Raw genomic sequence first — 14521 nt, 5'->3', positions numbered from 1 at the left:
TCAATAGAGACAAATAATAACCTTAGGAATCACTTATTGTTGACAAAATTGTGAAGAATCCCAAGGGTTATCTGATTGAGTTTATTATTATGTTTTCCAATTTCTCTAATCCTCAATGATTTCATTGTATTATATACAGACTAATGGACACAATAGGTAACAATTTCTTTGTCCTCAACGCCTCTAAATTTCCAGGAATTACGAGGAATCCTTCATCAGTGGTTGTGAATGACTGATTACAGATCAAGAAATTGAATTTCAATAATGAACGTATCTATTATTTTGTTGTTCTAATTAGACTAAAGTTTCATTTGAGACCTTCTTAGGTATCGAATATATTTCAACAATGTTATATCTCATATATATTTAATATGCTAACGATACTTTATTGAACAAATCCTCAAGGATATCTTACACATCGTGGGGGCAGGGAGGAGATGGGAAAGTCTTCCCTATCTTTGTTTCGGCGGGATTCATTTTTTCGATAGAAATTTTGTTATAAAATTATTAAAAAAAAATTCTAATAAATCCATCTAAGTAAAAAATATATATAATAATCAACAATTTTAATATTATAATAGTCTTTTAACCATTTAAAAAATATAAAATATAGTTTTAAATTTAAATTCAAGATGAGAAGGAGAACAAGGAAAATAATGGATAACGCAAGCTATAAAAGAGAGATTGAATTCTCTTCGGCAATCAAATTTGGAAGCAGTAGCCGCCGTACACCCAAAAGCGGATGGAAGACAAGGAGAAGAAGGGGCTAGAAGGCGCTGGTTTGGATCCTACAGTCAATCGCCATGGCAACTTGAAAAGTGCTTCTAGCGATCAAGATTTCAAGGATGTTCTTCTTCAAATCAAGTCCTCAAAAACCACTGTAAAATTCCTAATACCTCATCAATTTTGTTTCCCGTTTCCCTAAATTGCCATTCTCGTATTATTTCTTGGCCTGGAAAACTGTGTTAGCGTCAACGGGATAAAGCTTCTCTGTTATGGGGTTTTCGATCCCCTTTGTTCTGTCGCTAGTTTTTGGAATATTGATTGTTTGATTCTGTTCATTTAATGATTTGCAGGCAGTTATCAATTATGGTGCATCCTGGTAAGTCCAAACTTTTCTTTAGCGTATTGAACGCAAGGTGTTTGAGTATATGCCTGTGTGAGAAATGCTGAAAAAGACTAGCCGAAAACAAGGAAAGAAAGATAACTAGGTCGTATCATTAGATTCAGAAATGTTTCTCTCTCTAAACATAGGCGATTGGTTCATTTCATAAGAGATGAATTAAACTTGCACTTTTCATTTCACCATGAATCACTGTTCTTGGCAACACTTCCATAATGGGGGTTGTAAAAATTGGTCTGGTTCACACTGAATGACAAGAGCGATGACTTCAATTCTTGGATTGATGTTAAAAAAAAACTTACCAACAAATCTCTGCATTACCATTGCAGAGAGATGGTTGATAGAATCTGGTACTACTCAGTTTCTTGTTTTAAGGCCTCAACGATTGGTTTGCTGATATTAAAACCTGCAGGGGGCTTAAAGGGCTTATGGATTGGTTTGCTGATATTAGAACCTGCAGGGCTTAAAGGGATTTTTATTTTTCGTTTCAGGTGTCGTGTATGCAGTCAAATTCTTCCAGCATTCTGTCGGCTGAGTAACAATTTTCCAAAGGTTTCTTTCATCTATGCAGATATTGATGAATGTCCAGAAACAACTGAACACATCCGATACACCCCGACATTTCATTTTTATCGCGACGGTGAAAGAGTAGACGAGATGTTTGGTACTGGGGAAGAACGACTGCACGACCGGTTGTGGTTGCATTCCTAAAGCCAGGTTAGATTAACCACCACATCATCATCATTTGTCATCATCAGTTATGAGGATGAGGAATACACACTGATAGTTAGGTTGGTAATGGCTCTGTTTTGGTATTTGGTTCAGAAATTGAGCTCATTTCTGTATCCATCTCATTCTCTTTATAAACAAGATCATTTCTAGTAAGCATTTCATTTTATCCTCTTATGAAGTCATGTAGATTGTTCTTAAAGGTAGATTTACAATGGATACTCGGTTTCTTTTGACATCTAAATCACTAGTGTCAAGTGGGAAAATGCATTTTTTAGGTGAATTTGAAGCACAACTTGTTCACGATCACCTCGAGAGTTGAAAGTCGATATAAAAGAATTACAACATTGTAAAATCCAAGGCAGTCACAGCACAGTTGGATCTGGAAGCAACAGTTAATAATAAGGGTAGATTTTTTACTAAATGAAAAGAATAAAGAATAGAGGATTCGAGTTGTACAAACTCGGGACAAGACGTCCTGAGCTAATCAGAGAGCAGGCAAATCTAGCCACACTTCTCTATTGGGTATACAAAAACACAAACAAATGTGTATGAAAAAAGCTACTTTATTTTTGCTGCAAGCACACTGATGGTTGTGATCATCGCTTGCAGACATTATATTGAGCCAATCAGGCATTTGGCTTGAGAAGCTTTACAGTTTCCCAGGTGAAATCTGGGTCGTCACGGCCGAAATGACCATAAGCAGCCGTCTTCTGGTACCTTGAGTTTCCTCCTCGCTTCAAGTCGAGATTGATTGCAATCATTCCAGGCCTGAAGTCAAAATTCTCCTTAATCAGGACAAGGATATCCTTATCTGGGATCTTTCCTGTTTTGTAGGTGTCTACAAAGACTGACAGGGGCTCAGCTACTCCTATTGCATAAGAAACCTGCACGATACAGCGTCGAGCGAGTCCTGAAGCAACTACACTCTTTGCTGCTTGCCTGACAATATAGGCACCACTTCTATCTACCTTTGTTGGATCCTTCCCTGAGAAGGCACCACCACCATGAGCACCCCACCCTCCATAGGTATCAATGATAATCTTCCTTCCAGTCAGTCCTGCATCACCATGAGGTCCTCCAATGACGAACCGACCAGATGGATTGAGATGGAAGATAGTATTGTCGTCGAGATACTTTGCAGGAATGACAGGTTTTATGACATGTTCTTTCAGATCTTTAGCAATCTGTTCGTTTGTAACAGTTTCGTCATGCTGGGTTGAGATTAGAACAGTATGGACCCTAGCAGGGACCATAGCTCCATTCTCATTCTTGTACTCGACGGTCACTTGCGTCTTACCATCGGGCCGAAGCCATGGGCAGGTTCGGTTCTTCCTGACCTCAGTGAGCTTGGCACCAAGTTGTGTAGCAAGGACATGGGTGAGTGGCATGAGCTCTGGGGTTTCATCTGTGGCATAACCGAACATGTGGCCTTGATCACCAGCTCCAATCTCCTCAGGTTTCTTGGTCATGTGTCCATGGACTCCTTGGGCAATGTCAGGGCTCTGTTGTTCTATATTCACCAGGACCTTGCAGTTGTCGCAATCAAGACCGACATCAGCAGAGATGAATCCGATTCCTCTGCAAGTGTCTCGAACTATTTTCTCGTAGTTGACGTTGGCCTTAGTTGTGATCTCACCAAACACCATGACCATGTTGGTTTTGGTGCAGGTCTCACAAGCGACCTTGCTCTCGGGATCTTGTTCAAGGCACGCGTCGAGGATAGCATCGGATACTTGGTCACAAATCTTGTCAGGATGGCCCTCATTGACGGACTCAGAAGTGAAGAGGAAGGTATCCATTGTAGACTAGCATAAACAACGACGAAGAATTGATTCCCAACATAAACAGAATCAACATTACATTGAAATTCTATGATGAATCTTAACAAACCATTGTATTAGATGAACTCTGGTTCAAAAGGGATCGAAAAGAGGGAAACAGATCAACTATTCGCATTAAAATCTCGAAGACAAGAACAACAACAACAAAGGAAGATTGAGTTACTAGACAAGAACCTAACAATTGTTAAATGAACTCGACTCTCTACAATTATAGGATATTGTCCACTTTCATCCAACAATAACAAAAGAAGTCACTAAACAAGAACAAGAATCCAACAAAAACAAGAACAACAAGAATCCAATAGCAAAGGAAGATTGAGTCACTAAAGAAGAACAAGAATAAACAAGAACAAGAATCCAACAATAACAAATGAAGATTGAGTCACTAAACAAGAACAAGAACAATAACTACGGGAAATCGGAATAGAAATGAGCAACAATGGAAGATTCAAAATGAGATGCAGAGCAGATGGAGTTATTCGTTCGAACAAAAAATAGAAAAGAACAGAATGCGGACCTGAATTGAAGTAAATCCCTGAGGAAATGGAAGCGAGTTGGGAAGAAAAGAGGAGGAAGTTGAGGGAAGAATGGAGTATGAAGATGTTTATTGATAGATTGAAAGAGAAAATGGGGCTTTCAAGCAAAATGGCGAAGGGAGAGCCCTATTCCTGAGACTCGCTCTTCTCTTCTCCCTCGCAATTTTAGGGAGCTTTCATTTGCAACCCCACCATCTCCAATCTTTTTTTTTTCAACAAAATTAAAAAAAAAAAAATATATATATATATATATATAATCAGGTGGGAAATTGATTTTGAGAGGAAAATTGTTGTCATAAATTAAAAAATAGAATCTAGTTCATATCATATAATAAAATACAATTTAGCCTCAAATTAAAAATAAATAAATAAATAAAAGGGACTTTTTACATTGATTTTCTTTCCCGAAAACAATTTCCTTTCATAATTATAATACAATTTAGCCTCAAATTAAAAATAAATAAATAAATAAAAGGGACTTTTTACATTGATTTTCTTTCCCAGAAAGATATATTTTGTAAATTAGTGATTTTTTGAAATCTTCATTTTTTAATATCGTAAAGAAATAGATATAGATTTATAAATTTTAAACCATTCAATACAAAAAAAATAATGAGTAATACTAATAATTAAGGGTATGTTTAAAATTATGAAATTAAATAGTCCAAAATGATTCTCTCATTTAGAGACTAATTTAGACCCTCTTTAAAGGAGTAAACGACAATATTGGACATGAGCTAACATGGGCTAATACCGTACTGTCCTCAAGGGAAGTGAATTGGAGAAAACAACAAAACATTTTTTATAATTGTGAAAATCTCTCTCTAATAGACATGTTTTGAGGCCTACAGCGACACATAACGGGGAGAGTGAATTGGAGAAAACAACAAAACATTTTTTATAAGTGTGAAAATCTCTCCCTAATAGACATATTTTGAGGCCAACAGCGACACATAGTGGGCAAAAGCGAACAATATCGACTAACAATGGGCCTGAGTTGTTACGTATAAAAATGTGATATCATATGAAAAGTGAAAAGAATTTGGATTGATAAGCTTTAAATAATAAAAAAAATAGAGTGCAGTTAATAATTAATACTCAATTTGGGTGGAGATGGTGAGATCATACAAGTTTAGCCATCAAATAAGTCCATGGATCTAAACAACTTGGAGCAAAAGTTTATACAATCTTCACTTTATTGGCTGTTGAACACTGAATGAATTTTATACTATCAGTCTGTTTCGCTCCTTCCATCGTATTCCAGTATCTCGCTTTCTTTTCGTGTTATAGAGAGAAATTTTCGTCTTCAATGTATAACTTTAATTTTCCTAAACTAAACCGATCTTTGTAGTAGTAGTTCTTCTATGTGAACGCACCACCATTCACGCCTAAACTGGCCTACATCGCTACCATACAATTCCTCACGAAGCGATATATTGAGAATAGGACAACTACCCGACTCTACTAATTCTAAATAGGTGGCCACCATGACATAAAATGATTCCCTCTAAGCCTTTTATTATTTTCGTCTCTTCATGACCACAAGGAAGAGTCATTCAGTAAAACCTTGTACTATTAACAGGGCTCTCCATGATCACTAAGAAGAGCCATGGGGTTATATTAGGTAGGAATGTAACATAACACGAAACTAGGAAGCTCATGCGAAAAACGAAGCTAAAATTGATTCATAAAACAAACTCGGAAAATACAATAATACATGGGCATAAAATGTATGATAAAATTGATCCTTTTGGTTAAACAAGAAACAAACCTCATTCTAAGCTCTCTACAACACCAAAAATGATTTAAGTTGTGTGATAAGCTCACATTGCCATAAGCTTTGGACCATTATCAGGCATGCCCATCCCAGCAGCTAAATCGGCGTCCAGTTGCGTGTGGGGTGCAGGACCCATCATAAGTTTTACCCTGCACCATTGTCGTTGTGGATAGTAACATTGTTACAATTGCAAATCAAATGCTCTTCACTAATACAATCATACCAACTTCATATCTTACAATCAAATGAATGTAATCAGAGTCACAAACACATGTGCCATATCTATAACATATTAAGAAAGGATCGAGAGAGGAAACTTAAGAAATTAAGGCCCCCGTTGATCACTTTTTTGTTTTCAAAAATTGAATTTGTAAACGCTGCTTCTATTAATGGGTATCTTTGTTTTGTTATCTACTTTTCACATACATTTTCCAAATCCAAGTCAAATTTTGAAAACAACCATAGTTTTCAAAAACCAAAATCCAAATGGTTATCAAGCACGGCGTAAGGTAGTTCATTCCATTTTTTAAAATTAAGTTATAATTTTACCTACACACCAATAGAGAGAGAACAATTCATTACGTGAAATTGTCTACAGATTCACAAAGCAAAAACTAAAAGCGAATTAAAAAAGTAACAAAAAGAAGCAAGAGCAAGTGACAATTGGCATAGCTTACCGCTTCCTGTGACGCTTGGTCTTGAAATGCTCATCCCTCACAGATACATTCGCAAAGTATCGGCTGAAACCACCAATCATGAATACAAATATTATAGAACTCCAACCGCCATCAGTAATTAAATCAAAATACGCAAGCCCCAACCCACTACACTGTTTTTCCCATTCCACTAATCCCTTATAAGTAGTAAACCTCAAAATTTACTTCTGAATTTCATTCAAGATGAAGCTAACAATACTTACTAAATATTTCAGCCCTCCAGCTCCATCTAAACCTAATCATGAACACTAATGATTCATTTTAAAGTCAGAATGGAATTAAATGAAATTTATTCCTTGATATTAAATTCGACTGATTCAACTTGCATGAGAAACAATTTTCTACATGAATTTCATGTCAAGTAATAAAAAAAAAACATTAACGGAGGAAAGAACATACTCGCAGTGCAAGCAGTAATACTGCCCCATTCCAGGCAAGTCTTCATCAACAGGTAGAGAAGGCCTCTCCACCTCAGGTTTCTTCAACGCATCGTAAACCATATCGTCGCGTGATTCACCAATTCATCGAGTTAAGTAAAACACCCAAAAAAAAACGTAAATAATACAGGAAACATAAGAAGAATTGAAAGAGGAAATCCCATTAAACTAGAGAGTAAAAGGATATCATTGATGAGAAATTTCGTACGCCTAGCGGTCTTGTGCGAGTATCTCCGCTTCTTGACGCTTCTGTGAGGGCACTTTCCTCCCATCTTCTTGGTTTGGAGTCCGGAGAGCCTAACTACGGAAGAATCTGAGTAAGATTTAGGGTTTTATTCGGCGGTTCTTCCGCCAGAGAGCCCTAGCGAGAGAGAAAGAGAGATTGTTCAGAGGATGGAGTAACAAGGAAATCGCGTCTACGCTATAAAACGACATCGTATGCTCTTTGACCCAGTCAACGAAGTTCAAGGAGGCCAACTGGGCTTGGGTCAACTTTTACATGGGCCTTCAAATTGGGCCCAAAATTATAGAGAAATCCAACTTTTAAAAAAAATTAAATTAAAGATTATGGAGAAATCCTTACATGACTTTTGACTATTATTATTATTATTATTAAAAAATAAATAAATAAACAAAAATTTAAATTTTTTAATATTTGTTAAAAAGTGAAATTTCTCGACTAAAGATGTTTGCTAAACTTTTAAGTCCAACACTGATGATCGTTGTATAACACTTGAGGTTGGATGAGGTATTAAATACCTAGTTTTTTCCTATTGAGTTTCGAAGGAGGTGAACACTGGAAGATGTGCAAGCGAGGATGTTGGGCCCCAAAAAATGGTGGATTGTGAGATCGCATGTCAATTGGAGAGAGGAACAAGTGCCCGTGAGGACGTTGGGCCCCAAAGAGGGGTGGATTGTAAGATCCCACATCAATTGGAGAGAGGAACGAGTGCCGGGGAGGATGCTGGGCCCCAAAGAAGGGTGGATTGTGAGATCCCACGTCAATTGGAGAGATGAACAAGTACCAGCAAGGATGCTGGGCCCCAAATAAGGGTGGACTATGAGATCTCACTTCGGTTGAAGAGGAGAACAAAGCATTTTTTATAAGGGCATGAAAACCTCTTTCTAGCAGACGCGTTTTAAAAATCTTGAGGGGATGTGCGAAACAGAAAGCCCAAAGAGGACAATATCGGTTAGTGGTGGGCTTGAACTGTCACAAGTCTCCCTTCCCTTATAGATTAATGCTAAATAAAATATGTTCGAAAATGATTTATTTTTAACGGTGACCAACCTAAAACTAAAATATATATATATATATATATATATATATATAAAGACAAGTAAATGGAGTGAGGCACAAGCATAGAAGACCCAAACCCAAGTCAAGAGAATGAAGGTGGGTTCCTATGAATGTGGGTTCCATCTCCATTATTGGGTTTAGTTGGACTCAATGGGTAGGGTCCCTTAGGGAAGGAAACTTCATGGAATTTGTATCCAAATAAAGGGGAAACAATATGGAACCTTCAAACCTAATCAATCAACCAATGCTCCCTTTTTACTTTCTACACGTCCACGAAACTAGGACGAAATTTCTTTCATTTTGTCTATCAACCGCTGAGTATTTAGACATATGATTGGTCTTTGCTTAATTGAATCGAATCGAATCTAGTGAACTTTGATCGAGGTTATCACTTATTTTTAAAACACTTTAAAATGTTGAAATTAATTGTGTTACAAGTTTAATAGTCGTTATCTACAAATATGGTTTTTTTATGGTCTCCCCATGAAAATAGCATTTATAATAATAATTATTAATTATTTATTTAAAGGAAACAAAAAGTACTTTTATTTGTTTGGTACTATTGTAATAACGACAAATCACGTGGAGTCCAAAAATTAAATTTGTTTGATCCGTAGAGATATTTGCAATCTACAAAGATTTTATGTCACAAAAAAAACACCTTTTATTCTATTAAATAATTAGTCCCGTCTCCACTAGAGAATTTTCCTTTTATTATTAAAATGTAAATTTAAAAAATTAGATTAATTTAAATTTTATTTCTAGAAACGCTAGATAGTTCGATTAAATCCAAAAATGAAATCGAAATATTCCAAATACGCAAAAAATAAAAAAATAAAAAAAATACAACCAAAAGAATCATTTTTGTTAGACGAACACAACTGAAAGTCCTATATCAACTAATTTATGGAATGATTATGAGTTTATAATCAATGAATACTATCTTCATTGGGGTCAGACATTTTGGGAAGTTCAAAACAAAGCCATAAGAGCTTATGCTCAAAGTGGACAATATCATACCATTGTGAAAAGTCGTGTTCGTCTAACATGATATCAGAACCATGCCAAACAAAGGACTCTTATTCAAATAATAGTAAAAAATGACTGACTTCAAAAGAAAAAGGAGTCGAGTCTCGATTAAGGGGAGGCGTACTTTATTCGAGGGGAGGTGTTGGATAAAAGTCTCACATCGGCTAATTTAGGGAATGATCATGAGTTTATAATCAAATAGTACTGTCTCTATTGTTGTAAGTCCTTTTGGGAAGTCCAAAGCAAAGTCATGAGCACTTATGCTCAAAGTGGACAATATTATTATACCGATGTAAAGAGTCGTATTCATCTATATTGTAAATTATTAATCAAACAAAACTCTTATTCCGAGAAGTTTAATAGAATTATATATATACATATACTTTATGAATAGAGACCAACTCATCAAATATTTGAGGTTATATTTCCACCCCATCATATATTATATTAAAAAAAATGTTGTTTGGACTAAAATTAACTCACCAAATTAATAAACAATTATATATATATATATATATTATATAGGTGTTCGTTTTTCCTGCTAGGACTCACCCCATTTGACAGGCTGAGAAATGTGATAGGCGTCTTGTCCCTGTCCCACACGCATCTTCATTGCTTTATTTAATTATTTTTATTATTATGTTGTTGTTCCTTAATGGAAATTAATCATTTAAAAGAAAATAAATCAAAATAAAAATTAACTATATAGTTATATATATATATATATATATATTTTATTGATTTTTAATAATTTTTGTAATAGTTATAACGTTTTTTCTGCTCTAAGTAGTTTTAAAATATCGATATAAATTTAAGGGTAATATTGTAATTTTAAAATACTTTGATAAATAGACCCAATTTTAAAAAATAAAATAGTTATCAAACAAATTATTAATATTAGATTATTATAGTATTAATTTAAATAGCTAATGAAAACACGGAAATAATTAATTATTAGATTATGTTTTAATAAATAAATACTAAAAATGTAATTTTAATTTAAAAAGGTTAAATTAAAATTTTGAAATTTAGTAAAATTGGATAACGAATTTATATGAAATTAATATATTGTATTATTTATAATTTAACACGTGGGTCAAGTCAAACAACGAGTCAAATAGCCGCGGAGTCTAAATTGATGGCCAAGCGGCACCCAAGCCAAAGCCCAATAAAATAAATAAATAATAATAATAATCATAACCATGGCAATTTCAACATCATAAATACATGAACGGCACATCATACATCCCACGCTACTATAAATACGCGTTTTTTCCTATTTCCCAACACTTCAAGCAACGGGAAGTTCAGAGACTTCACATAACAAATGGGCGAGGTTAGTTACAGAGCCGAGTCTCATGCGCTTTATGCTTCTTCCTCGTTTTCTCTTTCAATTTCTTGTTCATCAATTGCACGCTTCCGATTGTGGAGGATGTTTTGCTGTAATTGTTGTGGATTTGACTTTAATTTTTGTCTTTGTTTTGGTTTCAGAAAGTTGAAAGTGCGAAGAAGGCCGGCGATGCCGGTCAGAAGAAGGACGACGGTTCTGTCACTGTCGTTTTTAAGATCGATATGCATTGTGATGGCTGTGCTAAGAAAGTGAAACGCGCTGTGAAGCATTTGGAAGGTAAATATTGATTGACTTAGCGATTTTGAATCTCTTCCGAGTTTTTTTGTGTTTTTTTCCCCAATTTTTCATCTCTACCTGTACTGGAAACGATTTTGTTCTTCTCGGCTTTCTTCTTTGGCGATTTTGTTCTCCACGATGCTTCGAGGTATATCACGAAGTAACGAATGATCCGGAATATCTGAGCCTCCTGCCATTTCATAATTTGATTGTTGATGTTTTTTTTCTTGTTGATTTGATCAAATGTGATTTCGGATTAGGTTTTGTTTGAACTTTTTCAAATTTTGTTCGTGTAGTGGTTAACTAATTGAAGGAATTTCCTCCTTGTTTGTAGGTGTGAGTGATGTGAAGGCCGATCCTGCATCCAATAAACTAACTGTTACTGGTAAAGTGGACCCTGCCTCGATCAAATCGAAGCTGGAGAAGAAGACCAAAAAGAAGGTTGAGATCGTCTCTCCTCAGCCTAAGAAAGATGGCGGTGGCGATAAGAAGGCCGATGAAAAATCAGAGAAGAAGGCCGACGGAAAGTCAGAAAAGAAGTCTGACGAAAAAGCCGAGAAGAAGGCCGATGGAAAGGCCGAGAAGAAATCCGAAGAGAAAAAGGCAGACGACAAAAAGGCAAAAGAGGTAATACTAGAAATATTCAATATGAATCATCGTGTTTCTCTAGAACGCGCTTCTTGGCCTCATCTCCATCTTCAGTTATATTTTCGAAGTAATTTTATATTCGCTAGCGATTTCAGTACCACATACTTGAAATAGCAACTAAATTTCGTTTCAATTTGTTTCTGGAACAGAGTACTGTAGTCTTGAAGATGCAATTACACTGCGAAGGTTGCATTCAGAAGATAAGGAAGGCAGTCATCAAATACAAAGGTGAAGAGAGATTTAACTCCGACTCAAAAATCAATTTCAATTGGAAGAGATTATACAATCTATAATAGAAAGTACTAACTCGACGTCTCTGAAATTTTATAGGTGTCAATGGAATTACAATAGACGGCCAAAAGGATCTGGTCACAGTGAAAGGCACCATGGACGGAAAAGACCTTGCAACGTACCTCAAAGGCAAGTTCAATAGGTCCGTCGAAGTAGTTCCTCCTAAGAAAGAAGCAACCGCCGCTGCCGGTGACAAGAAAGAAAAGGACGCTAAAGTCGTCTCCAGCGGAGGAGACGGCGGTGGCGCAAAAATGGAAATCAGCAAGATGGAGTTCAGCGGTTACTCATATCCGCCTTCAGCATTTTACTACGGCGGTCACGCCATGGATGCTCAGACGAGTTATCCAGTCCACGGCTTCGCAAATTCCAGCAGCTATTACACAAACCAGAATTACGTTAACCAAGGTTACGCGATGTACGATAACTCTCACGCGCCTCAGATGTTCAGCGACGAGAATCCAAATGCTTGCTCCGTCATGTGAGTGCACAGACATCCATCTGCTATAGCCTGACGTAATACATACGCTGTAAATGAATTAAAATCTTAGAAGAAAGAAGAAGAAGAAGAAGAATTAGATAAATCGTTTTTTGATTTCTGTTCTATTCTGGTGTGCCGGCCGGCATCCCGGCCGATCTGCTGCGGCTAGTTAGTCCAATTCAATTCATTGGGGGAGTTGGTCGTTCTTTTTTTCATTATTTTAGTGTACTTTTTGTTCGGTTCAAATAACCGACATAATAATAGAGAAGTATAAGATTTCCTTAAATGATTTTTGCCCACATTTATAATAGATTAAATTGTTTATATCTTTTTGGTTCAAGATAAGATTTAAGCTATGGCTTCCAACTCCAGGGGAGCATAGTTTGCATTGATACATTATTATTAGGAATCACGACTATCTACAATGGATATTTGACGTCAAATACATGATTTTGATATTAGGTTAGAAATTACGACCCTCCAAAATAAATGATATTGTCTACTTTAACCATAAACTCCCAATTTTTATTTATAAACTCACTATAATTTACTTAGTTAGTGGGACTTTCCAACAACTCTCAAATACCAAAATACATATTATTTTTATATCTTACCAAAGAAAGATAATGTATAAAAACAAAAAATTAAATATTTATCAAACAAACTACTATCCATACTAGATCTGACCAACTTCCCATCTTTGATTCAGTAGAGTCTTTCAGTGGCATATTTTGGTCATTTTCCTCATTACTTAGAAAAAGTGAGCCATCGGTTCAGGTACAAGATACTATCATTACTGCTTGGACAATTAGACATCCAATCCCGTAATTGTAACGACCCAATTGCAAGAGCGGAGCTCTACCAACTGAGCTATATCTCCCCGAGCCAAGTGGGACTTGCATGAAGGAGTCAGATGCTTCTTTTATTCTTTTCCTTGGCGTAGCTGGGCCATCTTGGACTTGAACTAGAGACCTCGCCCATGAAGTAAATTATCGCACCTTCGATCCAACCAATTGGGAGAGAATCAATAGATTCCTTCTCGTGAGCAACTCATCCTTCCCAAACAGCATATCTAGTTTAAAAACCATTTGGTATTTTTTTAAAAAAATTAAATTTATAAGTATTATTTTCACCTATAAATTTTATTACTTAGTTATCTATTTTATATATATGAACAAGCAAATTTTAAGACAATAGTTGATTGAAAAATATGAAACATAATTTTTAAAAATAAAAGACTAAAAACCAAATGGTCATAGATTTAATTCAGATTACAATAATTTTAAGTTTTTTTGGTCCAAAATTCAAACAATCTTTCAATTGTATTTTAGTCTTAAATCCCAAAGTCTTTCGCATTTAATTTTTATATTTCTATTTTAAAACAATTTCTTGTTATTTCACTGTTACCATTAAATGTGCATTAAATTTATAAAATCCATTTTAATTTATAACAAATAAGTTATAGTAGCCACTATTAGTATTTATTTTAATATCTTGTAATAATTTATTTTAGTTTATACAATATTTTTGTTATGGTTATCTTGGTCAATATATGAATATTTCATTTGAAATTCGGATGAATATTTTACTTCCTAATCTTTTTAATAATGGTTGTAGTTCATAATTCAAACACTACGTGGTGATTGTTTGGGTTTGATTTTATTTCTTTTTCCAATTTATTTTGACCAATAAACGCAATTTATTTTATTAAGATAATTTTGATTAAATTAGCCATTTGAAAATTTTAAAAATTATAAAAGGAGAGAATGAATTATGAAACCCACAGATAATGACGGGATAATTGAGATTGTAATTTTTAAATTACATGGCATAATTTTTTTTAATTAAATTATATGCCGAGAAAATTTAAATCACTAACAATTTATTTTAATTAACTCAAGTCGGTAAAGAATGAAGGTGTCGTCCAAATTCTTTAAAAGTGGTAACTCACGAATTTGTAAGCTATTTACAGAAACAACTGTTACT

The 14521-nt window shown here is 35.1% G+C and overlaps 4 protein-coding genes across 7 annotated transcripts; 2 read left to right on the top strand and 2 right to left on the bottom strand.

Moving 5' to 3' along the window:
- The first annotated feature begins 643 nt into the window (after positions 1-643).
- LOC111463526 (thioredoxin-like 3-3) lies at positions 644-2776 on the top strand. Of its 4 annotated transcripts, none has more exons than XM_023107492.1 (4): positions 644-880; positions 1077-1102; positions 1615-1840; positions 2690-2776. In XM_023107492.1, exons 1-3 carry the CDS (start codon positions 743-745, stop codon positions 1832-1834), a joined length of 384 nt encoding a protein of 127 aa, XP_022963260.1. In that variant the 5' UTR covers positions 644-742; the 3' UTR covers positions 1835-1840; positions 2690-2776. The 4 variants fall into 4 exon arrangements, with proteins under 4 accessions (XP_022963260.1, XP_022963259.1, XP_022963261.1 ...); XM_023107491.1 differs by lacking the exon at positions 2690-2776 and adding an exon at positions 2465-2550; XM_023107493.1 differs by lacking the exon at positions 2690-2776 and adding an exon at positions 1949-2161.
- On the bottom strand, positions 2465-3656 carry LOC111463524 (S-adenosylmethionine synthase 3). The gene has a single exon (XM_023107489.1). The coding sequence runs from the start codon at positions 3652-3654 to the stop codon at positions 2482-2484; it is 1173 nt and encodes a 390-aa protein (XP_022963257.1). The 5' UTR covers positions 3655-3656; the 3' UTR covers positions 2465-2481.
- A 2236-nt stretch (positions 3657-5892) lies between these two features.
- Positions 5893-7562, bottom strand: LOC111463050 (zinc finger protein 593). The gene is made up of 4 exons (XM_023106864.1): positions 7350-7562; positions 7125-7233; positions 6687-6749; positions 5893-6158 (listed from the first exon to the last, which is right to left on the bottom strand). Exons 1-4 carry the CDS (start codon positions 7432-7434, stop codon positions 6056-6058), a joined length of 360 nt encoding a protein of 119 aa, XP_022962632.1. The 5' UTR covers positions 7435-7562; the 3' UTR covers positions 5893-6055.
- A 3192-nt stretch (positions 7563-10754) lies between these two features.
- LOC111463641 (heavy metal-associated isoprenylated plant protein 3-like) lies at positions 10755-12821 on the top strand. Its single transcript, XM_023107667.1, has 5 exons — positions 10755-10827; positions 10983-11118; positions 11453-11745; positions 11916-11994; positions 12097-12821. The coding sequence occupies exons 1-5, from the start codon at positions 10819-10821 to the stop codon at positions 12537-12539; spliced, it is 960 nt and encodes a 319-aa protein (XP_022963435.1). The 5' UTR covers positions 10755-10818; the 3' UTR covers positions 12540-12821.
- Positions 12822-14521: the final 1700 nt, after the last annotated feature.

The sequence above is a fragment of the Cucurbita moschata genome, unplaced genomic scaffold (assembly GCF_002738365.1).
Source record: "Cucurbita moschata cultivar Rifu unplaced genomic scaffold, Cmos_1.0 Cmo_Scf00028, whole genome shotgun sequence".
Lineage (NCBI taxonomy): Eukaryota > Viridiplantae > Streptophyta > Magnoliopsida > Cucurbitales > Cucurbitaceae > Cucurbita > Cucurbita moschata.
Note: the sequence above shows the minus strand (reverse complement) of the source record. Positions and strands in the feature narration are given on the sequence as shown.

What these genes read in the sequence shown, in the direction of transcription:
- LOC111463526 (XM_023107492.1), top strand. Translation starts at nt 743, where the DNA reads ATGGAAGACAAGGAGAAGAAGGGGCTAGAAGGCGCTGGTTTGGATCCT. An exon ending in TCAAGTCCTCAAAAACCACT is followed by an intron (nt 881 to 1,076) that starts GTAAAATTCCTA and finishes AATGATTTGCAG; the next exon opens with GCAGTTATCAATTATGGTGC. An exon ending in ATCAATTATGGTGCATCCTG is followed by an intron (nt 1,103 to 1,614) that starts GTAAGTCCAAAC and finishes TTTTCGTTTCAG; the next exon opens with GTGTCGTGTATGCAGTCAAA.
- LOC111463524 (XM_023107489.1), bottom strand. Translation starts at nt 3,654, where the DNA reads ATGGATACCTTCCTCTTCACTTCTGAGTCCGTCAATGAGGGCCATCCT.
- LOC111463050 (XM_023106864.1), bottom strand. Translation starts at nt 7,434, where the DNA reads ATGGGAGGAAAGTGCCCTCACAGAAGCGTCAAGAAGCGGAGATACTCG. An exon ending in TATTACTGCTTGCACTGCGA is followed by an intron (nt 6,750 to 7,124) that starts GTATGTTCTTTC and finishes TGGTGGTTTCAG; the next exon opens with CCGATACTTTGCGAATGTAT. An exon ending in ACCAAGCGTCACAGGAAGCG is followed by an intron (nt 6,159 to 6,686) that starts GTAAGCTATGCC and finishes ACAATGGTGCAG; the next exon opens with GGTAAAACTTATGATGGGTC.
- LOC111463641 (XM_023107667.1), top strand. An exon ending in CGCTGTGAAGCATTTGGAAG is followed by an intron (nt 11,119 to 11,452) that starts GTAAATATTGAT and finishes CCTTGTTTGTAG; the next exon opens with GTGTGAGTGATGTGAAGGCC. An exon ending in GGCAGTCATCAAATACAAAG is followed by an intron (nt 11,995 to 12,096) that starts GTGAAGAGAGAT and finishes GAAATTTTATAG; the next exon opens with GTGTCAATGGAATTACAATA.